This window comes from Anopheles coluzzii, chromosome 2, assembly GCF_943734685.1.
Source record: "Anopheles coluzzii chromosome 2, AcolN3, whole genome shotgun sequence".
NCBI lineage: Eukaryota > Metazoa > Arthropoda > Insecta > Diptera > Culicidae > Anopheles > Anopheles coluzzii.
The window spans coordinates 70,818,129-70,843,310 of record NC_064670.1 but is presented as its reverse complement, the minus strand read 5'-3'; the positions used below and the strand labels follow the sequence as shown (position 1 = coordinate 70,843,310).

Sequence of the window (25,182 nt, the reverse complement as noted above, 5' to 3'; positions counted from 1 at the left end):
CCGTGCTCGACCGATCTTCAAATCTAAGCACCTGGCCAAAAACTGTATTCCGACAGCATCAACGCAGCACGTGCTATCTTTGCGGTAAACAAGCGGCCAATGAAATAAGCTACGTTTCACTGAATTGGAGGCCTTTTTGTTACCACGGCTGTGTGTTTTTTTTCTTTCTTTCTTTCTTTACGGTGTCTCGTTCTTTTTCTTCACCGTGCTAACATTTTGCGGAGCTTTTAAGTGTTTTTTCGTTATCCATTTTACGCACCGTTTTCAACGATCTGCTCCATCTTCCATATCTTGCATGGCTGGCTGGCTAGCTGACTTGGCTGGCTGGCCGCTAGCCGGTCTGGAAGCAGTAGATCAGATGGAATTGTGCCTCTTCCTCTTCTTCCCATGCGAGCTCACGCACTCACTCATTCATTTACTCTTATTATCACATTTTATATTGTGCCTTCATCCCGTCTACCGGCGTTCGTTCGCAACAGTAAAGTTTCGTTTCGGCTGCTCTTAGCATAAGCTTTAAGGCTGCTGCTATAAAATATACCACAACTCCTGCAAAACGTTCCGATTTGATAAAACACACGTCAAGTATGGGACTACATTAAGAACTTATGCTTCAAACTCATTCATCGTGAAAGAGCGTTCAATGTAGTCAAGAATAATGATGATAGCATGAGTGTTTGCATTTGCAGCAATCGAGAAGCAATTGCGGTTTGACAAGTTAACCATATTAAAGGAAAACATAGTAAATTGTAGCATTTGTAACATCATATTGAAACACAATAGCATAATCTGTAGTAAAGATACGATAAGACCTTTTATATAGATATTTAAAAAAAATCATTTTGGTTGTTGTAATTTATATCGTTAGCTACAAACGAAGTAGTAACAATAATTGTTATTATTAATTTGATCCAGCAGACTGCTCACTGTGCACAAATTGAGCGTGTGAATTGTTCATACCTTTTTGGTTAGGTCATTTCAAATAAAACCATGACATTGGCCATACAATTTGCTGTGGGAAACAATATAAATTCTAACATTGTGTGTGTTTGTTCATGCTAACCATAGTTTTCATAGACTTATTAACCATTTATGTTTGCTTTTAACACAATGACATACAGCTCAAGCGCAACATTGACATTGAATGAATCTCTTATAATTTGCGGGAATTCGAAACACTTAATCTTTATACTTTATTTATATTTGTACTATATTTATTTAAGCAGGTATACTTTGGATTAAATAACTTACCTGTATTATAGAAGACTATAACTACTACTTGTTGCGTCACGATCTGTATGGAACATCTATTAGAACATTATTGAACAAAACTGAATATATTTTGCTTCACTACACCGTATACACCGTACGAGAGGTTTGTTCAATTGAGTATTATACATGGCTATAAATTTTGATTTTTTGTTCTTTGTAAATTAACATTATTGCGGCTTCGGCCGTATTTTTTACAAAATGATCTTGTTGAAAGATATCATTTCAGTGGAGATGTCCTGTAATTACAGAGTAAAACGTGTTGTTTGGTTTTAGTTTATCCACATGAATATTATTTATTTTAAATTATTAAATACCTCGGACTTCACAAATCATATCTTAAGTACACATGGATGGATGGATTGAGTTTTGTTTTATTTTTTTCTCAACATATATGCAAATAATAAGTGCAACATATCTGTTATTGCAACATGTTCTTATTTACTAGAGTTACAATCACCAATTTTATGGCAAAATCATATTCAAAGGTAAACGTGAGGGGTCTACTATATTATCTGATTGGTGCATTTTTCTTTTGCAGCAAGTACTTCCATACAGATCAATACACCACGCTTTCGATAATTTTAGTTGTTCTAAGTTTTTACCAAATTAGTCCCACCAGCCATAATTCATGGCGAAAGCACCCGTGAGAAATACTGACTGAAATGATCTGAATGCGTGGCACGGGAAGGAAGGTAAAGACGGTCACTGCGGGTAAGATTGACACTTCTCATAAATGCATGAAAAAGGTAATTTTAGAATAATTCAACAATGCAGCAACCAAACTGAAAGGAAAAAAACAAATTTGAGAATATTTTTGGCACAATGTATCCAAAATTGGTTAAATTCACTATCAAAAACAATTTTCAATCGTGCGCACCCTTGTGGATCTAATTTGACTGTTACGGAGCTTAAGCTCCGTAACTTGCATTGTTTACATTTTCGGAAGTTTTATTACATTAATGAGTTGTGGAGTTTTATTACATTAATGAGTAATGAGAAAAAAAAAATTGGCGAAAGAATATGAAAAAAAAAATAAAACAATTTTTTCTGGCGGTTTATGAATCCTAACACTAAAGACAGGCTCTCTGTCGTAGGGAAAGATGGACCCCGAATATGTTGATTTATGTTACTTCTTATATCAATTAGCGATGAATATATTTAATCAAACGCCTTTAAATAGTGTATTACGAAGATATAAACCTTCCAGCGATTAGAGAAAATATTGAAATTAACGAGAAATGAACCACCGGTCAAAATAGCAGTCATGCGTTATGCTATTCCTCGCTCTGCGCTGGTGAGGCACTTCAAAAAACCCAATATCTTGTCACGACTTGGACAACTTTAATCCACAAAAAGAGGCAGCACTGATATGAAATCGATGAGAGGAATAGATGAGAGAAACTATGGGATTAAAAATATTAAAAAGTTCAATCTTCAATGGAAAAAATGGCTGCGCATATTGACAAGTCCGTCAAACATGCGGTGATCGCAGAATTTACGCAGAGTAATTTCCTAAAGAGAAATTTTAGACTGTTTTTTTCTGTAAGCTGGTGCAATGTCAGCTGTTAGTGTCCGATGTTTCAATAGTGCTTTAGATTCTGCATTCTTCGAGATGTTAGAAGTGGCGCTTACAATTCCTAAATTAACGGCTGAATGAACCGCCGTTGCATTTGACCAAGAATTGGTATGTGCCAGGATGTGGAAATCAATGGGATCGGTTAAAATATTGTAAACCTCTTCTACTTCCAACGATTTCTACAGGTCTCCATCTTAGCCTTGATGGTGTCCATCTTTCCCATATCAGGTGAAGTCCGTCTTACCCGAACATTTCAAAACTGCACGAAAAAACAAGTACTTATTTCGTAAAAAAACATGAAAGGCGATAGATACATAAAAGTTTCATCACATTTTCTGATAAAATCCAAGTTTAAGATAATGTTAGCACATTTTCATGGTCGTTGTATTAATATTTTCCAGGATTTTTAACATTTTCCTTAAGGTGTCCGTCTTTACCTACCTTCCCCTACGAACAACTCTAACAACAATAGTGCTGTGCTTCATGAACCTTTCGTAAAAAATCATTCAACTAAACCAGGGGTCTCTAAACTTTTCAATTCGCGGGCTGCATTGCTTCGTAAATAATGTTGTTGTGGGCCATTTTGACGTTAATTTTGGTGGTAATGAGAACGTTTAAATCTCGTTTTTATATGAAAATACTGAATGAATATTTTAAAATTCTGCATTTTTTTTGTTATAATAACATGATTTTTGTCTTGGTTTAGTAAATTGTTAATTGTCAAACTAATATGATATTTACATTATCCTTTGCAACATCACTGCGGGCCGCATTTTAGGCTCAAGAGGGCCGCATGCGGCCCGCGGGCCGTAGTTTGGAGACCCCTGATCTAAACCTTCAATGATGTGTGATTCGTGGTTCCAATCATGAGCTATGTGAAGATATAATCTTCACGGACCGAGTGGTCAACCGTTACCTAGCTTTTAGGAATCGTTCCGACGAGACACGGAAAAGAGTGCGAATTTACACTCAATGTCCAATATCAAGGTGATACAGCATAACACAACTGTGATTTGGATAATTTCAAAATTGAATCAAACCGCTTACGTAGTAAAATGCAATGATGAGGCAGCAATGGGGGAAAATATTTAGATGTGCACCTTTAGAGATTGTGGATACTCTACAGATTAAACATAATTATGTATGTATATTTGTTCTGTGCTCTACTATATGCATAAAAAAGATAAAATCATCCATGAGCCTCAACGCTCAAAATACAGATTTAAAGAATTACTATTACCTAGAGTTACACACCTCTACTAGCAAGGGTAAACGCGTAGATTGATACACTAAATAACAAGACACAGCCCTAGCGATCAGAAAAATAAAGTTATTTCAAAGTAACATGAGAATGCACAACATTATTTTGGTTTTATTTTGTTATTTTGTATTAACCTCAAATTAAAACGTATACAGAGTGTTTAATACCCCTGTGCATAGTGGGACATTTGAAGTAAAACCGGCGAAAAAGATTGTTTAACGATATCTCGGACTCCAGAATGTTGCTTTACAATTGTACAAATTCAATTCTGACTATAAATTGTAAATGATTCCCAACCAATTCATCCCTTACCATCCCTTACGCAAAATAATGAAAGTAACGTTTACCATCATTTTTTAAACAATAATAAGTTAAAATGTTTGAGAAACAGCAAGTATAATCTGTTGTGGTAATTACCAGCTCACATTTATTTAAAACATTTTGACACTTTTTCGACCACTTTTTCGGCACACAATAGGTATGGGGATATAGAAGTACCATACCTACTTACATAAAAAAATACATATTTTATTCAACATATTAACGTCTCACGTATAGCATTTTGGACTTTTACAGCAACACAAGTCCAACGTGCTGCGATAGACATAACACACAAACACAACAGTACGCATGCCATGAAATCAGCTGCCATGCGGACATATGGGCCCGATGCGTTCTGTTTCACGTTCAGTTCATGGGACGGTAACGGTGGATACGGTGTTCGGAATCGTCCGCATCCATAGTAATCTACATCAGTGTTGTGCCTCGTCGGGGCTGTTTGAGGTTTTCACCGCATCGTGCTGTTGCTTATGGTAAATCTGTTGCCTAGTTAATCGCGACCTTTGTGCAAACAGTTGTCCCAAGAATGTATAAGTGGATCGATTCGATTTGGGGACGAAACATCAAGGCGTGTTTTTGGTTTTCTTCTGCCCAAACAATAACATTGTAGTTGACATGCCGGTGTAACGTGTTACAGCTACTACGTTGTTAGCTGTTGTCTTGTCCAATGCTATTACTTGTTGCATTTCGCGTTATTGGTTTGCCCAACATCGACACTGTCAATTCAGACATAAGATTGTTTTCTAATATGTTGCGTAATAGACATTAAGCCATCCGCGTTTTATTCGGCACCGGGCCGCCGATCGAACTAGCACCGCGTCATGGCTTGTACGGACACACGAGATACGGACGGGAGAAAAGTTACTGTTAGTGTTAGTGTTAACGATGGGTGCAGTGGAAATCGTACGACCATCAAAAGGGTCGGTAAGAGATTTTTCTGTGCTTCATCATCGCACGATGCGTGGCACCAGTCCATACCGACGACGTTGGACAAGCTTACACTAAAGCTAAAGAAACCAGTTGACCCCAATTCTTCCCCGTTTCAATGTCGTGCTGAAAGGTGCACAATAATCTTGCCCCCTGTTCGTACGCCAAGCGATACGCGTTTCGATGTGATGCGTGTAAACATCTGGGGCCTGATAATACGCACGATGTAATAACGTAGCGCTCAGACGCATCAGTATTACACTTCAGCTAGCGTACATTATTTGAACACTTGCATTGAACGGTTTTAGCTTTTCATGTGTTAGTTTGTTTATTTTTCCGCCCATTACTTTACCATATGTTTGCCGCACGCGATGACCTTCGATCTAAAGGTTGTCAAATGAAAGGATTTTTTCTTAAGATTTTACGTTACTACTACCACCACCACAACAGAGTTCAATGTCCACGTCGCGAAATAAAGCTAATAACAAGGTTTTTTTGTGTGTGTAGATGGTGATGTGATTTGTTCTGTGTACCGTGCAGGTAACACGCGGTCTTTAGTGGACCAGCGTAACGATGGACTTAATAGGAGAATGTGACCAAAATATGAATTATCAAGCAAGGTTTTTATGGTCTTAAACGTTATTTTTTAACGTACAAGTGGATTTCAAATAATAGGTATTGAGTCAAAATACAATGTTAATACAATTTTGTTCATGTTTGTTATTACCGACACAACGGACTCAATGCAGATATAGAAACAAATTCATCTGATAGTTCGATTCTGGCGAATTTCATCTTATCCAATTGCCAAAGATCGCACACTGTCATGCAAATAAAAATAAAATGTAATAAAACTCCAATAAACTTTTGAAGCTATGATCAATATTATCGGGCAAATGAAGGTTATGAGCCACTGGTGGCAGCACAGCAATAACCGGAGAGTGTCAGGCAGCATAACCACACACGAGTCGAATAGGTTTAAACACATTTTCCTTTGGCACTCATAGATCACCGCCATGCGAGAACTGTACAATGTGTGTTAGTTATTGATAACGATTGGGACCCGTAATCGTCTTACGCTTTTTTTTTGCCCTTCTATTCTGATTTGAACGTATTTTGCTATGCTTTCAATCAATTCTGCTGTTGCTGCCTACTGTCGCCGCCGTGTGACTCTGAATTGGCCGACGGGTTTAATCATAACTAATCAATTTCAACTGATATTTCCAAGGTATTAGTGCTATTTATTTATGAAAGTAACGGCTAGCAATCGTTATCACCAATCGTAGACTCGAACTGAATGATATGACGTGTACGACGGGCAGGGTTGCATGCTTTTTCTAAGACAATTGGTACACTTTCTAGAATCGCAATCACTGCTTCTAGTTGACCAAAGTGCTTCAAAAGAACAATTTTCTGAAAGATTTGTTGCCGACTATCTCGATATGCAAAAAAAAGTTTATTTCCAATATTTTGTATTTGTAAAGTTTTTGACGTTCCAATAAGAGTGCCATCGAATCAACATCCTGTCACACAAGATTCAGCATGGTGATAACCATCTTTATCAATCAACATGTGAAACAAAAGTTTCACTTCCCATGCGGACGAGTTCAGAAAGTGTGCCAGTAAAAGTAATAGCCGCTCCTGAAAACTCCCTGTAAATAAATTCCAAACATCAAAACTCTTGCCTCTATTATAGATTAACAAACAGAATAAATGGTCTACTTTTGCCGATAGAGAATCATTTCAATTTCTTTTATCATTCTAACAACAAAAGGATTTTGGGCCTTTGGAAACAGTTTGTGTAGTGTGTTGACAATATCCCAATTGTGTAAGATGTGCGAGAAACTCTTGAATTCCAGTTCCACATTGAAAAGATTTCCTAGTTCATTAGTATATGGTTTTCCCGCAAATTTTGGAGCTATGTAAACTTTACTGGAATTACTGGATTTTATCATACGGTGTTTGGCCTCTTTTTTATTTACGATCTAATATGTCAGCACTTTTTTTACATTGAAGTGTACATTGAAGTTTGAATTAAAAACACGCTCTAATAGATGAAGAGCAGCCAGTCCAGTTTATGACCCACTATGCTAATCGCCTAATCAACATTTATTTTTGGTATTTCCAAACAATATGTGTAACGACTGCCAATGCTTTTTACACGTTTTTTATTACTATGCTTTAAATAATGAACACCTTTATCTGTTGACTGCATTCACGTTTATATGCTGTTTGGTTGTTACAAAATAGCAAAATTGTTTATGAATCAAACCACTATTGATTATGCCTGCCCTGGGTTATCAACAACATGAATACGAAAACAAAATCACATTTTGCACTTTGGAACCTAAATCAACGATTTGCCGAACGAACTACTAGCAATGCCAATGCGAAGGCAACTTAGTTCCTGTTTCTATTCACCGTTTCAGTTCCAGTTATATAAAACTGACCAGCCGGTACTTTGCTAATTTTATCACTTGTTTAAGATGTGTTACTTCGAACAAAGTTGGATATTTTATTGAATTTCAAATGATAACAGTTCGAAAAGTTCTTTTTCACTTCATTTGCCGATGGAACTGTTTGTTATATACAGTCTAACTTTGGGCTATTAGAGCTCATGCCTTAATCTCACTTAAGGCACACATATGCTGAAAATGTACTCAACAGTTTTGTTTGTCTTTTCTTAAAACTTCTAGAGGATTAGCAGTAGAAACACAAGAGCAACCCTTGGAATCCACCGTCCACCGCCAACTGAAGAGTAACCGTTAAACGTCAAGATGCAGCTATTCAGTGCCCAAATCGCTGTTGCAGGATTACGGCGAACAAATCGGGCTCGCCTATGGACCATCCGTAAAAATGGCTTTGCAAGCCAGGTCGAATACAAACCCATACGATCCGTGCTGGTTGCGAATCGAGGAGAAATTGCCATTCGTGTCTTTCGCGCCTGCACGGAACTTGGAATCCGATCCGTGGCCGTTTACTCCGAACAGGACAAGATGCATATGCACCGTCAAAAAGCAGATGAGTCATACATGGTAGGAAAAGGGCTGGCCCCTGTTGAAGCATACCTCAGCATTCCGGAAATCATTCGAGTGTGCAAGGAAAATGATGTTGATGCCGTTCATCCTGGGTAATTGTCTGGCAAATAATTTCTTCAATCATCCTTCTCGACCGTCCCCTAATGGCTTTGCTGCTTTTGTTTCAGATATGGATTTTTGTCTGAACGGTCTGACTTTGCGCAAGCTGTCATCGATGCAGGATTGCGTTTCATTGGCCCTTCGCCGAAAGTTGTGCAACAGATGGGAGATAAGGTCGCTGCACGCAAGGCTGCCATCGAGGCTGGTGTGCCCATTGTACCCGGTACAGATGGACCAGTAACCACCAAAGAGGAGGCTGTCGAGTTCTGTCGTAAGCATGGTTTGCCCGTCATTTTTAAGGCTGCGTACGGTGGTGGCGGCCGTGGCATGCGAGTCGTTCGCAAAATGGATGAAGTTGAAGATAACTTCATGCGTGCCAGTTCCGAAGCAAAAGCAGCATTCGGAAATGGTGCTATGTTCATTGAAAAGTTCATTGAGCGTCCGCGGCACATTGAGGTGCAACTGCTGGGTGACAAAGCGGGAAATGTCGTTCATCTGTACGAGCGCGACTGTTCCGTGCAGCGACGCCATCAAAAGGTAGTTGAAATTGCGCCGGCACCCCGCCTGCCGATTGAAGTGCGGGACAAAATGACGGAGTATGCCGTTCGTTTGGCGCGGCACGTGGGCTATGAAAATGCGGGCACGGTCGAGTTCTTGTGCGACGAATCTGGAAACTTTTACTTCATCGAAGTTAATGCTCGACTACAAGTTGAGCATACCGTTACTGAGGAAATTACTGGCATCGATCTGGTGCAGTCGCAGATCCGTGTTGCTGAAGGTATGACCCTGCCCGAACTTGGCTACACGCAAGAAAATATCAAACCGCAAGGATATGCTATTCAGTGCCGTGTTACAACGGAAGATCCGGCGAACGATTTCCAACCAAACACAGGCCGTTTGGAGGTATTCCGTTCCGGCGAAGGTATGGGTATTCGTTTGGACAGCGCCTCAGCTTACGCTGGTGCCATTATTTCTCCGTACTACGATTCGCTACTGGTCAAAGTCATATCGCACGCCTCGGATCTACAATCGTCCGCGGCAAAAATGAATCGTGCCCTGCGCGAGTTCCGTATTCGGGGTGTCAAAACCAACATACCATTCCTACTTAATGTGCTTGAGAATCAAAAGTTCCTCAATGGAGTACTTGACACCTACTTTATCGATGAGCACCCGCAGCTGTTCCGATTTTCCAAATCGAAAAACCGCGCTCAGAAGCTGCTGAACTATCTTGGCGAAGTTTTGGTAAATGGACCGACCACTCCACTCGCGACGAAACTAAAGCCCGCTGAAGTTCAACCGCACGTTCCTCAATTGCCATTGGGTAAGTGACACGGCAGTATACGCATTTAGTATCATTATTACCAGCTGTCAAAGCCGTTTTGTTCTTGTTTTATGTCGCTGTTCTTTTTTATGTGTTTTTTGTGTGACGTATAGTGTTTACTTTTCCTTTAACTTTCCTTGAACAAACAAATTGTTTTTCTTTTATGTTTTTTCTTTCTTTTTTGTCATAATTTCTTGTTAAAACGTGTGCTATTGTTTTCTGTGTGTTGATTAATGACTACGATTACAATGCAATTATAATGAACAACATGGGGGTTAACAACACGACGACAACAACTACCACCACTATGACGACGACCGGTGTGCTGCTTTTAAACCCAATCCCAAACCAACCTCTTATACTAATGTTATTTTACGTGCGTAATTCGCACACTCGAACTCGACGCACTGTCGCGAAATATCAAATGTGTTTCGCCTCATAGATCTATCACCGGAAGCACTGGCCGAGGAGGAAGAGGGTACAAGAAAAGGTAGACTGTCTCTCTTGCTCGTTTAATGTAAAAAAAGTAGTTGAATAAGATACATATTGCCTGTTAACATGACTACATGGCGGTACAACACAATGACTCTTACATAAAACAATGGAATGGGGTATAATCACCTTCTACACACGAACACGAACAACAATATTACACGAGACACACTTCAGCATTTCCCTCAAAACCTTATTTGCACCAATCTTCGTATAACTTCACGTCAAAAACGTATAATTAAGCGTTGTTGCTAACCAATAACAGAATATGTAATGTTTTGCCGACACAATAAAATATCCGCAGCTACTACAGCTACAGATACTCGATAGGCCACAACCTAGAATAGTACTTCCTAGAATTGTTGGTACGGTAAATGCTTGTGATGGTGCCATTGTGTAATTGCTGTGTGGTGTACTAATACAAAATAATGGCAACAGTGGTAATGTAACATGTAATGACACATACTGTTGCATGGCCTGCATTTGACTGTTTGCTTTATACACTACATCTCGAGGAAGTTTACTCGAATTTCAATATAACGGTAATTATTAGCACTAATTTCGTTTTAGTACTAATGTTTGTTAAAATTTTGCATGACCCGTGCCTGTACATAAATGTGTAAAAATGAATATTTTTCGATGTAATATTAACTCCAAAATCTGAACTAAACTAAACTATGTTAAGCAAGTTTTTGCAGCATATATTATTATTTTTTTAAATAATTTTGATACATTAATCATTTACATTCAAAACGCATATTCCATTGTCAAATTTACACACTACATCGCATGTCATCCTTTCTTCGTCTTATTTTAAATCTACGATTTACGAACTCGAAAATACCCGATATCAGGAGCGGTTAGTAATTTTGTTCAAACAGTTACAGAGCCACCGCGTGGTTTCAAACAAATTCTGCAGGAGGAAGGCCCTGAAGGTTTTGCAAAGGCGGTACGAAGCCAAAAGAAGCTGCTACTCATGGATACCACGTTCCGCGACGCTCATCAATCGCTACTAGCCACACGTGTACGAACGCACGACCTGCTGAAGATATCGCCGTTTGTGGCGCACAAATTTAACAACCTATATTCGCTAGAAAACTGGGGAGGTGCTACTTTCGACGTCGCACTCCGTTTCCTGCACGAATGCCCATGGGAACGGTTGGAGGAAATGCGCAAACAGATTCCAAACATTCCCTTCCAGATGCTTCTACGCGGTGCAAACGCCGTTGGATACACGAACTATCCCGATAATGTGGTGTACAAATTCTGTGAATTATCGGTGAGCGTTTAGAACGAAATATTGGTAGCTTTAGGTAACATTTGGATGAAATTATCATAATTCGGACGTTTCCTTCCCTCGCCAGGTACAATGTGGAATGGATATTTTCCGAGTATTTGACTCGTTGAACTATCTGCCGAACTTGATCCTCGGTATGGAAGCGGCCGGTAATGCTGGCGGTGTAGTGGAGGCTGCTATCTCGTACACTGGAGATGTGAGTGATCCGAAAAAAACCAAGTACGATCTTAAATACTACACTAACCTCGCCGACGAATTAGTCAAAGCAGGGACTCATGTCCTGTGCATCAAGGATATGGCTGGACTGCTAAAACCGCAAGCCGCACGGTACGAAGAAAGTGATACAACCATGTCGTTGATTTTCTTCATTATTAAACATTTTTTGTGCTACTGTCTTACAGCTTACTCATTACAGCTATTCGCGAAAAACACCCAGATGTACCAATTCACATTCACACACACGATACATCAGGAGCGGGCGTAGCTTCTATGCTAGCATGTGCCGAGGCTGGTGCCGATGTCGTTGATGTCGCGGTCGACTCCATGTCCGGAATGACTTCGCAGCCGAGTATGGGAGCGGTTGTCGCATCTCTTCAGGGCACCAGTCTCGATACTGGCTTAGGATTGCCGGATATTAGCGAATACTCTGCCTACTGGGAGCAAACGCGTACGCTATATGCACCATTCGAATGCACCACCACGATGAAATCGGGCAATGCCGATGTGTACATGAATGAAATTCCTGGAGGACAGTACACGAATTTGCAATTCCAGGCTTACTCGCTTGGATTGGGGGATTTCTTTGAAGACGTCAAAAAGGCGTACCGTGAGGCCAACCTGTTATTGGGAGACATCATTAAAGTTACTCCCTCTTCGAAGGTCGTTGGTGATTTGGCCCAATTCATGGTACAAAACCACTTAACGGCCGACCAGGTGCTGGAACGAGCGGAGGAGCTTTCTTTCCCGAAATCAGTGGTCGAGTTCCTGCAGGGTGCTATTGGCACACCACATGGCGGCTTCCCCGAACCACTACGATCTCGCGTACTTAAGGATATGCCACGCATTGAGGGACGTCCCGGTGCTCAACTGGCTCCACTTGATTTTGATGCACTTAAGAAATCGCTACAGGAATCTCATCCCGACGTGCAAGATCGTGATGTCATGTCGGCAGCCCTCTACCCTCAAGTTACAAACGATTTCCTTAACTTCCGCGATACATTCGGGCCGGTAGATAAACTAAATACACGCGTATTTCTTACCGGACCCAAGGTAGGTGAGGAGTTTGAGGCAACCATAGAGAAGGGAAAAACGCTTGGCTTCAAGACACTAGCTATGGCCGAAGATCTAACTGCCAACGGTGAACGAGAAGTGTTTTTCGAACTGAACGGTCAGTTGCGTTCGGTGCTGATTCGCGACAAGGAGGCAGTCAAGGAGTTGCACATCCATCCAAAGGCTACCAAGGGTAACAAAAACGAAGTTGGTGCCCCAATGCCCGGATCCGTGATCGGTAAGTTTCATTCGACGAGCAAGCAGTACCGTTGGACCGTTTTTGCTAATATTTTGTATCTACTTTTCACGAATCTATTTTACAGAAATCAAGGTAAAGGTTGGAGACCACGTCGAGAAAGGCCAGCCGCTGATTGTGCTGTCGGCAATGAAGATGGAAATGGTGGTACAGTCGCCCCGAGCTGGCGTTGTGAAAACACTGGATATCAGCAACGGCATGAAACTCGAAGGAGAAGACTTGCTTTTGACTCTTGAATAAGGTTTCGGCAAAAAAAACCCAATGATATGCCTTATAATTGATGCTGATACCGGTTTGCGGTCATGCAGGGAAAGGATACATCCCAACAAAACACTACATGGAAAGAAAACGGCCATGAAATTGTTATTAAATTAACATGCGTTACGATCATACAAACATGATGGCCTTCTAGAAGTTAGTTTTCACTATCATCACAATCGTGCTTTGTGGCAATGTTTTAATCGTACCGATTGCGCTCTACGATATTGGTACAATTAACTACTCTTTGCATCGTACTCTATGAGAACTGCATCCGATAATTACATGAAATGAAATCATCCGAGCCTAGCTCATTACCCAGCTATCCAACGTGTTTTATAAAACCCGTATCATCAAAACTCCGTAGCTGTTGATAGATTATATTGTGTTTTTTTTTTTGTTAGATTAGTTTCATGAGACTTTTGTTTAGTTATGGTTTGGGAAGGGATATCAAATATAAAATATTTTATATGCAATGCGTTTAAGGTGCGCATGGTAATGTGTTTTTTTATGAAACAATAAAATATTACTAGAACATTTTGTTTTGATTTGAATGATACAATCCGACAAACTATATAGCAATCAAGGAACACTTTGTTTGATGAGCTTAACCGTTTTCATTGACTTTCAAAGATGTGCTTAAAATTGGAGAGCTCTACCTACCCCATTAGATCTCAATCACTTCCTGTACCCAAATATGTCCAGAAAGGGTGACAAGACCGTTACTTATTGTGCGAATAGATAGCAACGTGTACAAATTGGTGATAAGTGATAGAGCACCATATCTGAGACAATCGAATGACTTCACCAAACTATTCCATAGGTATCGCACATTTGTCCAAACACCAAACAAATACAAAAAAGGAAAGGCTTTGGTACAAAAAAGGATTATTTACGTTCCTGGTATCGGCGGACACCGAGCTGGTTTGCTGCACAAACAAAATGCATATGCTTCATATTCGCATTCATTAGTAAAACCAAAAAACTAAAAAAAATCGTAGAACTGAATTATGTGATGCGACGGTACTTTTCCTATCTTTTATGTACGAAGAGTGTATTCCACTGTCCAGTTATGGTGATAACATCTGTCCCAGACGAAGCGATTGCTTGCACGACAACCTTTTCCACTCGTTGCGCTCTTTGCGCTGGCAGGTATCCGTTGTCGATAAAATCGAGAGCAGCCCTACAATGGTGTAGACAGATATAAGAATGTTCGCTCAAGTGGTTCACCATTTTCGTTTGGTAAACCCAGTGTTTGGCGCTTACTTGGCACCACGCTGCACATATCCTTTATCTAGCCCTTCCGAGCAACATGGTGCCAGCAAGTAAGGCAAGATGGTATACCGCGAGAAGATCGACGATCCACGAACAGGGTGGCCAATTGTTTATGGTTATAGTGCTATTGTGCATCTGTGGTACCACGATCGTTAAAGTGGCGTGCAACAGAACGAACTCGAAGGTACGATCAACCAGGGCAATATGTTGCCTGCGTGTCGAAATCATCTCGATACGCCTATGACACAGTGCTATCAACATTTTCAAGAACAGCTCACTGCCATTCCCATCCCCAGGCATGATGCACCGAGAACAGTTCGTGAGTTGCTCGCCAAGGTCGTAAACGGGCAGACAGCTACAACAGGGCAATTCCCATGGCAAGCGTCAATTCGGGCAGCTCTTGGCCGTTCTGTAACGGTGTGTGGCGGTTCGCTGATCGAGGCCCAGTGGGTTCTTACAGCAGCTCACTGTGCCAACGACTATACCGTGTTCCAGATAGGACTCGGCTCAATCCATCTGAATATGGCACGACTTACCATGTCCACTGTCATCAAGTTTGTGCATCCTGAGTTTGATCCGTGGAAGTTGACGAATGACGTTGCCCTGATCCGACTGCCTTCACCAGTGCCTTACAGTCTAGAGATCTATCCAGTAAAGCTACCGATCAATTTACCACCCACGGATCTGTACATAGGTCGCCAGGTTACGGTGTCTGGATTTGGTCGAACGTCTGATGGTATGCCGTCACCTTCTTTTTTAACCTACTGAACCTACTACTGTTTTGATCACTAAAACCAGTTTCTACAATTCCCAGCTATCCAGTCCATATCGACAATTTTAAAGTACGAGCGCATGCGGATCATTTCAAACGCTGAGTGTACCAATGTTTATGGTGCGGCTATCATACGCAATACCACGCTCTGTGCAGTCGGATGGGAACGACCGTACCAAAATGTCTGCCAAGGAGATTCGGGAGGTCCTATGGTAATGCAACAGGATGACAGCAGTTGGGTGCAGATTGGGATAGTCTCTTTCGTGTCTAGCCGGGGCTGTAGTACAGGAGATCCCTCAGGATACATTCGTACCGTGAACTACCTTTCGTGGTTAGCAAAAACAACAGGTCTTCGAAGTCTTGCGTCTGTTTTGAGTTAGATAAAAAAAATCTGGTGCTCGAACTCCGTCATCATCATTACCGATTCCCACAGCAATGGATAGGAAAAACCATGCATATATGTTTCTGTACTAGGGTTAAAACGTTCCCTACTACTACTTGACGCTCATCAGGAAACGGAAATGTTCTTATCCCTTAATAAGCACCGTTATAGATGTACGTAGTTGGAAACAATCGTTAAATATATATGGCCAATAATACAGAGGAAATAGCAGTTTGCGCTAGTCAATTTATTCTTTTCTTTGTCGCCAGTTTCGTGTAAAAAGTATGAAATGTTACATATCGTTATATAATATGTTTCAACAATATGAGAAATGTTGGACAATACAATCACTAAAGCTGCATCCACACGATTAGCGCAAAAGAGTCAAGGCGTCAAATTTTGTATAGAATTGACACCTTGCTCGCAGATATCTCCATACGATTGAACATTGAGAACCAATATGCATTCGAGTACACACGGCTGGAATAGACATGTGTGATGAAATCTAAAACGTGATTCGGTGACCAGTCATGCTTTCTCGTTTTGGCATAAAGAATCATATACGTGTAAGATCGCCGGGATGCGGAATTAAATCTCCTGACAAACGATCGGGAGGTGATCGAAAGATGGAAGTACTACTTCGAAGGGCATCTCAATTGAGCAGAGGTAGGAGAGGCTGGCGCAAGTAGCGACAAAAAGGGCGACAGGCTGGACTGCTCAAACTTTTGAACCATTAAAGTCCTTAATGCCGTCTACAAGATCCTGTCCCAGCTCCTGTTCTGCAGAATTGCGGACCCTTGAAAATTTGTTTTTTTTTTACAGCTACCAAGCTGGGTTTGTTGGAGTCAAATCATCCACTGACCAAATTTTCACTCTACGGCAGATCCTCCAGAAGTACCGAGAGCGCCAGATCCCAACACATCACCTGTTCATCGACTTCAAGGTGGCCTACGACACCATAGATCGAAATGAGCTATTGACCATCATGCAGCGGTACCACTTACCTGAGAAATTGATCCGACTGTTAGAGGCCACCATGAACGGGCTGCAATGCAAGGTGAGAGTATCGAACTTGACGTCGGAATCGTTCGAATCTCACAGGGGTCTTCTGCTCTGTTCTGCTAACTGGCTCACTTTACAGATCCGGAATCCAGAATCTTTTGAATGAATCCGGATCTGATCTCACACCTCTAGTATACAGCCAGTGGCGAGTTTATAGTGTCGGGAGCCCTAAGCAGTAAGAATAGTTGAGGTCCTCTGTACATGATTACCGGGGAGTATCCGGCACCCGGCCTTCTACGATAATGTTACATTTCAACTTAAATTTTATAGCTCCCGGGGGGCGGGGGGTGGGGGTGGTGCTCAGGATTCGTCTAACACGAGGCCCCAACGTCCATCACCCATGGAGCCCTTCTTGCTAATACAGTGCCATATTCTATCAACTGTAATAGATGCTGGACTAAAAATATACGGGGCCCCTCATCGACGGGACCCTCGCAATTCCTTAATTTTTATTTTTTCCTTAATTACTTTGCTTACCGTTAAAATCGCCACTGTATATACCAGAGGAACCTCACTAGTTGAGAGATATGAATGCGTACCAGCTACAGAAGGACGTCTGTAATAGGTAGGGGAAGGTAGATAAAGACGAACACGTTAAGGGAAATGGTAAAAATATAGGGACATATAAGTGCAACGATCATGAAAATGTGCAAACATTATCTTACACTCATGATCAGAGAACGTGTTGAAACTTTTAAGTTTCCATCGATTTTTGCGTTTTTTCATGAATGAAAAACATGATTTTTTCGTGTGGTTTTGAAATGTTCGGGTAAGACGGACACCTGATATGGGAAAGATGGACTCTATGAAGGGTAAGATGGACACCTGTAGAAAACGTTGGAAAGTGAAGAGTTTTACAGTATGTTTACAAATTCTATCGCTTTCCACGTCCTGGTACGTTTATAAACCAATTCTTGGCCTATTGCAACGACGATTTATTCAGCCGTGGTTTTAGAAATTGTAAACAACGCTTCTAATATATCGTAGAATGCATCATGTAAAGCATTAATGAAATATTACGCACTAACAGCTGACGTTGCTCCAGCTTACAGAACAACAGTCTAGATCTTCCTTTTAGGAAATTACTCCGCGAAAAGTTCACGACCCCAGTATTTTTTGAGGGACTTGTTGATAGTTTAATTCATTTTCCACCATGTCAAAATTCAACATTTGATATTTGTAATCCCATAGAATTTCTCATCTATTCGTGAACGATGTCATATCAATGCGTCATCTTTTTATTGCTTAAAGTTATCCAAGTCGTGACAAGATATTGGATTTCGTGAAGCGCCTCATCAGCGTCGAGCGAGTAATAGCATAACGAATGGCTACTATTTAGACCGGTGTTTCATTTCTCGCTTATTTCAATACTTTCTCTAGTTGCTGATTGGTTTATAGCTTCGGAATACCCTTATTTAAGGTATTTGAAGAAAACGGTTCATCACCAATTGAAATAAGAAGTAAAATAAATCAATAAATTCGGTGTCCATCTTTCCCTACAATAAAGTGTCCGTCTTTCCCGCTATGGTGTCAGGATGTTCAAACCACCAGAAAACAATATTTTGTATTGTTTTCATTCTCGTTCTTTCGCCAGTTTTTTCATTAATGATCACGACAACTCATTCATGAATTAAGACTTCTGGAAATATAAACAATACAAGTTGTAGAGCTTAAGATCCGTAGTAGTCAAATTAGATCCACAAGGGTGCACATGATGGAAAATTTATTTTGTTCGTGGATTTAACCAATTTTGCATATATTATGTTAAAAATGTTCTCAAATGTGTGGTTTAACTTTAAGTTAGGATGCTGCATTGTTGATTATTTCGAAAATCACAATTTTCAGGCATTTATGAGAAGTGTCCATCTTACCCGCAGTGTCCGTCTTTACCTACCTTCCCCTATGTTTTAGTTGGGATAATCGTCACAAGACACCTTAACAGTGTGCAAACCAACAAGATAGCTTTGAAAGATACTAATTCCACAATTTTGAAGGATAGTTGTCTTGAAGTGTCTAGATAGTTGTCTTGAAACTATCCGACATAGCTCTTGCTACCCAATTTTTACCACACAATTTCCCAAGCAAATGTTTTCTATATCGAATCCAGCCATAATTTTCAACGTCCATCAAATAATACTAATTATTTATTTATTATTTATTGTTTAATATTCAACAGGCCGTATGGCCTAATTGAGATAAGTAATAGTACACAAAAAATACATAGCAAAATCAAGATTTGTATCGCAATTCACTGAGGCCACGGCAGAAACACTGAGTTGAGATATTAAAGTCGAAGCAATCCGAAACAGTGTTGAAAACAGCCGACATGCGGAACATAGGGTCAGACCGACCAGCGCTGGAACGAGGTTGAGCGAGCCTTAGAGTCTTTCTAGACCTAAGTGTTCAGGATGGTGCATAGATATCGACTCGATACAACAAAGGCGATAAGTCGATAGAGCCATTTAGCAAACCAGCGATGAAAGAGCACTGTGTATTGCGTCTTCTAACCGAAAGAGGTTCAAGGCCTAGAAGACGGCATCGCGTAGCATAAGGAGGAAGATTATTGCGATCCTGCCCGGGAAGTAGGCGTAGGGCATATCGCGTGAGCTTACGTTGAATCGCCTCAAGTCGAGCAATTGAAGAAGCAGTAGTTGGGCTCCAGAATACGCACGAATATATTCCAGAACCGAACGAACAATACTATTGTAGACAGCTATGATGCACATGGGTTTGCGGAATTCATTAGTTGTCCGGATAACCACGCCAAGTAATTGATTTCCTCTGCATACAACGTCATCGATATGCTGTTTAAAGTTCAAACTTGAATCAAGAAGAACGCCCAGGTCTTTGGCATGATTTTGTCGATTAACTGCAGTGCCGTCCATGAAGTAGGTACCAATAATTGGACTCCTGCATCGACAAAAAGACACACAGAAACATTTACCGATGCAGATAGTCAGTCCATTGCGCTTGCACCACGAACAGAAGATTTCGATGCAGTCTTGCAGGAATATACAATCACCTATGTTATGTATAGACGCGAAAATGTTTGCATCGTTGGCAAGCAGACTGACACTTTCGAGAGGTAAAACGAGGATAACATCGTTCATGAACAATATGAAGAGAAGCGGGCTAATATTGCTTCCTTGTGGTACACCCGAGCTGCTAACTATTTTATTGGACATGGGCTTATCAATTTCCACTACGTTACTTACTTACTTATCCGGCGCTACAACCGCTTTGCGGTCTTGGCCTGCCTCAGGAGTGTCCGAAACCGCTCACGGTCTCGCGCCTTCGTCTGCCAGTCCGTTATCCCGGCCTTAATGGCGGACGCCTCCACGCCATCTTGCCACCTCAATTTGGGCCTACCACGCCTCCTCTGTCCTTGTGGACGGCTTAATAAGACTTTACGGGCTGGGTCGTCCGTTTCCATGCGTATAACATGGCCAGCCCACCGGAGCCTGGCGAGCTTTATACGCTGTACGACAGTGAGGTCGCCGTACATCTCGTATAGCTCGTCATTATAGCGGCTCCTCCATTGTCCTTCCACACATACGGGGCCAAGTATCCTTCTGACCATCTTCCTCTCGAACGCGGCTAAGAGGGTTTCGTCAGATTTCGACAGTGTCCATGTCTCAAAGGTGGTACTGGTGCTATATAGGTACTATATGGTCCCAGCTTCGTCCGTCGCGACAGGTTATTTGAGGTGAACTGCTTTTTCAGGCTGTAGAATGACCGGTGAAGCCGGTCTCGTAGTACAGTCGTCAACTTGTACGACTTAACAACATGCCCGTCATGGGTTCAATCCCCTAATAGACCGCGCCGCCATACGTAGGACTGACTATCCTGCTATGGGGGGAATCAATTAGTCACTGAAAGCCAAGCCCACAAGTGGGTACAGGCAGGCCTTGACCGACATCGGTTGTTGAGCCAAAGAAGAAGAAGAAGAAGAATGACCGGTTGGCAGCCAGCATCCTTGCGCGCAACTCAGCTTCCATGCTATTATCGTTGCTGACCTTTGACCCCAGATAGGTGAATTCTGGGACGACTTCAAAAGTGCGTTCACCTATCTGTACAACACACCTACGTAGATTCGGATTATTTATTGGTAGGTCCGCTGATGTTGCCACCATAAGTCTAGTCTTTGCCTCGTTTATCTGCAATCCGAGGTTCTCTGCTGCCTGCTCAATCCCTTGGTAGGCTTCTGCTACATAGGAGAGCCGCAGACCAATGTTGTCTATATCATCAGCGTATGCCAGGATCTGGGTTGACTTATAGAAGATGGTTTCCGTAGTCTCCACCCTCGAGTCACGGATGGCCCTCTCTAGCGCCATGTTGAATAGGAGAGAATCAAGCCCGTCCCCCTGGCGCAGGCCTTTGGTGGTAGCAAAAGGTCCAGAGAGTTTTCTTTCCACCCTCACCTGGCAAGTGACGTTGGTCATAGTCATTCTAACTAGCCTTATCAGTTTGGCCGGGATTCCAAATGAGCTCATAGCGTCATACAGTTTTACCCTGGCTATGCTATCATATGCGGCTTTGAAGTCAATGAAGAGATGGTATGTGTCGTGTCTGTATTCAGCCATCTTCTCCAAGATCTGCCGCATGGTGAAGATCTGATCAGTGGTAGATTTTCCGTTTCGGAATCCTCTTTGATAGTTTCCGACTATCTCTTCGACGTGCGGGACAAGGCGATCTTGAAGGGTCAGTGAGAATATTTTATAGGCGGTATTCAACACCGTAATACCCCTGTAGTTGTTACAGTCTAACCTGTCTCCCTTCTTGTATACGGGGTAGATGATGCCGAGATTCCAATCACAAGGCATCGATTCGCTATCCCACACCTCAGTAACGATTTGATGAATCTCGTTTTCTAGTCGTGCACCTCCATTCTTGACCAGTTCAACAAGTATAAATTGCATCGACTTGAGCTCCGGCATCAATATGGCTAGTGCAATAGGTTACAAATTCAACCGGGTTCGTGGCAGTCGATATTTTTGGCACGAATCCATGTTGATACGGGTTACGGTAGCTGCGCCATGCATATAGCAGATGTTTGTATATCACTAGTTCGAACACCTTGACAATGGCACACAAAGACGTACTATCCCGGTAGTTTATGACATCTGTCCTGTCGCCCTTTTTTTAAATAGGAATCATCCAAGATTTCCTCCATGTTTTGGGAAAGTAGCCATTGGCCAGCGATACATGCATGCGATGCTAATAACATGCAGAATAGCACTTTAGTCTTGTACCTTTTGAGTCAGCTTGGAGAGAATGCTTTCAGTTCTAGGTTGCTCATAGAAACTACGTTACCCTAATAGTTATCATATTTGAGATGAGTTTATAGTTTAAGTATTGAGGACGGTCATTCCTGCGGTCGACGTCAATAGAACGACATAACAACATGCCCGTCGTGAAATAGTATGTCTACTATTTACTACTATAAAGTATTTCTTGATAAAGTAATTAATACCGGTTAGAGTCGCAAGTAGCCAAAATGTATGTAGATTATATACATACTGCCCTGGAAGGATTGCCCGTGCCCTTGTCTATCAGAGTAATAATGCATTAATATAGTAACATCGCTAAATTTACTCGTTAAATGGGTTGAAACAAATCAGCACAGCAAATTCAATGCACATGGATTACATTCATTGCTTAAAATAATCAATCTTTAATCGACTTAGTCATCCAAAACATTGCTCAAGGCGCCATCGCAAGTTGTGTCAATCAATCATTCGCGCGAAATGGATTTAAGGTAACGCCTTCATTATTAGGCACAGTTGGGCAATTACAATAATCGAACCACATAACCCATAGCCCTTGCTCAGGTAGAAATGAAAACAAAAAAGAATAAGTAAGAAAATTATGACTGTTAGTCACGATCAACGAATTACCAAATATGTACAATGCTTGCCGAGCATTAATGGTGTGCATTAAATTAACATCGACCGTGTTATAACCTGTACAAGGGTTACAACTGCGAAAAAGTTGAATGAATGGTAAAAGTGAATTACAATGCACATGGATGTGAATATAGGAATTGTGCATTCACAAAATAACATTTTTTCCACTAGATATCATCCATCGCAGGTGTTGTGGCTGCTTCATGATTGATCTCTTATCGACATCCTATACATTCGACAGCGACAATATCGACCTGCAACACATATTTTGGGGCGGAAACATGATTGATAAAGGAAAGGGACCATTATAGACAGCTTTACTGAGCACTTATCGCGCGAAAAGGCCGATCTGATCGACAACGAAACGCCATCAAATGAGGGCTGTATATAAGACACCGTTTTCCGATTGACTTCCAAACAGAGTGTTGCTGGAGCTTGTTGCAAGCTTACTCAGTTCGAACGGTAAAACAGCATTGTGTGAACTGCAAGAATAGTTTAAACAATTTCGTCCATCATGAAAGACTACGTAGGATTATTGCTCATTGCAATTACACTGTGCTGCGTGTCGGCCGGAGAAGTGAGTTGATCGTGAAACGGTTCCTACACAACATGCTGTACTGAACAAGTAGAAGTGTTTTTGTTTACTATTAGATTTCCTTGGATCGAAATTCCCGCATAGTTAATGGATTAAATGCCGCTAACACACCGTACAACGCGTATGTGCTGTATCTGAACTCTGCCAACTCTGGCTTCTTCGGTGGAGGATCGCTGATCTCTGATCGTCATGTGCTGACCGCGGCACAAAACATTGCGGGCTTCGTTCGGTGGGAAGTTGGACTAGGGAGCACCGTGTTTGGGCAGCTAAATATTCAAATCTCTAGCCAGGCCGTCGCACATCCTAGTTTCAATATGGCAAATCGGGCTAACGATATTGGATTCATTGTGCTGCCTCAACCAATCGTCTTTACGGCACTGATTAGTCCGATCCAGCTGCCCATCCAGGGGCGCAATCTGCCGTACGAAAATGAGGAAGGCATGATCGTTGGATTCGGATTCAACTCGGTTGGAGGTAAGAGTTGAGAGTTGAGATAAATGTATTAGCCCCATACAAAACTATCTAACCATTACCGTATCTCACACTGCACCAGGCCAAGTTCGCTCCGATTTTCTTAAGGTTGGCTATCAGCGAGTCATCAGCGATTCCCGTTGCGTAGGTATATATCAAATCACGCTTCCGAATCATTTCTGTGCCGAAGATAGCGTAATGCGTTCCAACGTCTGCAATGGTGATCTTGGTGCTGGATTCGTTGTTTCTGACCGACGGATCGACACGCTGGTCGGAGTTGCTTCGCTCATCACCGCCTCCTGTGACTCTACATCACCAACCGGCTACACCCGTGTTTCGCAGTATCGTCAATGGATCCGCGATAATACCGGAGTATAAGAGGCCGTCCACAACTAGGTCCTAGAGTATGTTTTCTTCCAAAAATTTAACAACAATTCTTGTAACATGCTTCTATCCGTTAGTTGGAGAAATTGTCACTGCGCGTTGGCACAATATGATTGCATATTCAAAGAAGTATGAGACAGATTTAAATCATTCCAATTAAATGAGACAACAAATATAACATCAATAGTGATATCAGGTTTTCTTTTACCATATCATGCTGTGAATTAAATTTTGTTTTCCACTCATTTTGATACAATCACCGTAATCGATCTAGACTTGTCAGCTTTTTCTAATGGACTGGTTATTGTCCGCATCGTGCTTGAATGCGTAAGCGGCCACGCTATAGATGAAATATACATTTTTCAAAAATTTAAACTGCATTTAAACATTATTCTAGCTTTCGGAAAAGGCATTATTTTTAATAAATGCATGTCAACCAAAAATCGATCAAAAAGGTCCCAAAACTCGGATAAAAAAAACCCCATTCACACTTAGACGCCCGCATAGTAGTGTGATGCAAAGTGGCACAAAATACTTTCGATATGTTCAAAAATGGCACACAAATTGTTCTTTAGCATTTTTATTCATCATAAACAACGATCGTCAAGCAACTCATCTATCGTGTGCGAATTCGCTGTTGGTACGCATGCATATCGCAACCAGTAACGTTGGCCCAGTAATGTTCGTCCTTTTTGTTAATGATGTTGTATTTGCGCTTCCAAAACAATATTTGCTTATGTTTTACTTACGCGGACGATATCAAGATTTATGCGACCATTGTAAATAATTCGGACTGCTCGACATTCCAGCACAGCCTAGACAAATTTAGCAATAGCTGCTCTGCGAACTCGCTATCCTTGTGTGTCAATAAGTGTTGCGTGATTAGTTTTACTCGTAAAAAGGACGCTATTAAACGAGACTATAATCTTGACT

The 25,182-nt window shown here is 41.3% G+C and overlaps 3 protein-coding genes across 4 annotated transcripts; all 3 read left to right on the top strand.

Moving 5' to 3' along the window:
* The first annotated feature begins 4,778 nt into the window (after positions 1 to 4,778).
* Positions 4,779 to 13,937, top strand: LOC120947646 (pyruvate carboxylase, mitochondrial). 2 transcript variants are annotated; one of them, XM_040363147.2, is made up of 8 exons: positions 4,779 to 4,918; positions 8,069 to 8,502; positions 8,578 to 9,830; positions 10,273 to 10,320; positions 11,204 to 11,601; positions 11,687 to 11,946; positions 12,021 to 13,126; positions 13,212 to 13,937. In XM_040363147.2, exons 2-8 carry the CDS (start codon positions 8,150 to 8,152, stop codon positions 13,382 to 13,384), a joined length of 3,591 nt encoding a protein of 1,196 aa, XP_040219081.2. In that variant the 5' UTR covers positions 4,779 to 4,918; positions 8,069 to 8,149; the 3' UTR covers positions 13,385 to 13,937. The 2 variants fall into 2 exon arrangements, with proteins under 2 accessions (XP_040219081.2, XP_049466915.1); XM_049610958.1 differs by lacking the exon at positions 10,273 to 10,320.
* Positions 13,938 to 14,587: 650 nt separating this feature from the next.
* LOC120947647 (chymotrypsin BI-like) lies at positions 14,588 to 16,071 on the top strand. Its single transcript, XM_040363148.2, has 3 exons — positions 14,588 to 14,861; positions 14,951 to 15,413; positions 15,492 to 16,071. Exons 1-3 carry the CDS (start codon positions 14,715 to 14,717, stop codon positions 15,827 to 15,829), a joined length of 948 nt encoding a protein of 315 aa, XP_040219082.1. The 5' UTR covers positions 14,588 to 14,714; the 3' UTR covers positions 15,830 to 16,071.
* A 7,122-nt stretch (positions 16,072 to 23,193) lies between these two features.
* LOC120952327 (collagenase-like) lies at positions 23,194 to 24,478 on the top strand. The gene is made up of 3 exons (XM_040371601.2): positions 23,194 to 23,376; positions 23,451 to 23,868; positions 23,948 to 24,478. The coding sequence occupies exons 1-3, from the start codon at positions 23,314 to 23,316 to the stop codon at positions 24,241 to 24,243; spliced, it is 777 nt and encodes a 258-aa protein (XP_040227535.1). The 5' UTR covers positions 23,194 to 23,313; the 3' UTR covers positions 24,244 to 24,478.
* The last annotated feature ends 704 nt before the right edge of the window (positions 24,479 to 25,182 follow it).

Excerpts from the sequence above, each read along its gene's own strand:
- LOC120947646 (XM_040363147.2), top strand. The coding sequence starts at position 8,150 with ATGCAGCTATTCAGTGCCCAAATCGCTGTTGCAGGATTACGGCGAACA. Across the intron at positions 9,831-10,272 it reads CGTTCCTCAATTGCCATTGG|ATCTATCACCGGAAGCACTG; the intron begins GTAAGTGACACG and ends TTCGCCTCATAG. Across the intron at positions 13,127-13,211 it reads AATGCCCGGATCCGTGATCG|AAATCAAGGTAAAGGTTGGA; the intron begins GTAAGTTTCATT and ends TCTATTTTACAG.
- LOC120947647 (XM_040363148.2), top strand. The coding sequence starts at position 14,715 with ATGGTGCCAGCAAGTAAGGCAAGATGGTATACCGCGAGAAGATCGACG. Across the intron at positions 14,862-14,950 it reads GCAACAGAACGAACTCGAAG|CTCACTGCCATTCCCATCCC; the intron begins GTACGATCAACC and ends TTTCAAGAACAG. Across the intron at positions 15,414-15,491 it reads ATTTGGTCGAACGTCTGATG|CTATCCAGTCCATATCGACA; the intron begins GTATGCCGTCAC and ends TACAATTCCCAG.
- LOC120952327 (XM_040371601.2), top strand. The coding sequence starts at position 23,314 with ATGAAAGACTACGTAGGATTATTGCTCATTGCAATTACACTGTGCTGC. Across the intron at positions 23,377-23,450 it reads GCTGCGTGTCGGCCGGAGAA|ATTTCCTTGGATCGAAATTC; the intron begins GTGAGTTGATCG and ends GTTTACTATTAG. Across the intron at positions 23,869-23,947 it reads CGGATTCAACTCGGTTGGAG|GCCAAGTTCGCTCCGATTTT; the intron begins GTAAGAGTTGAG and ends ACACTGCACCAG.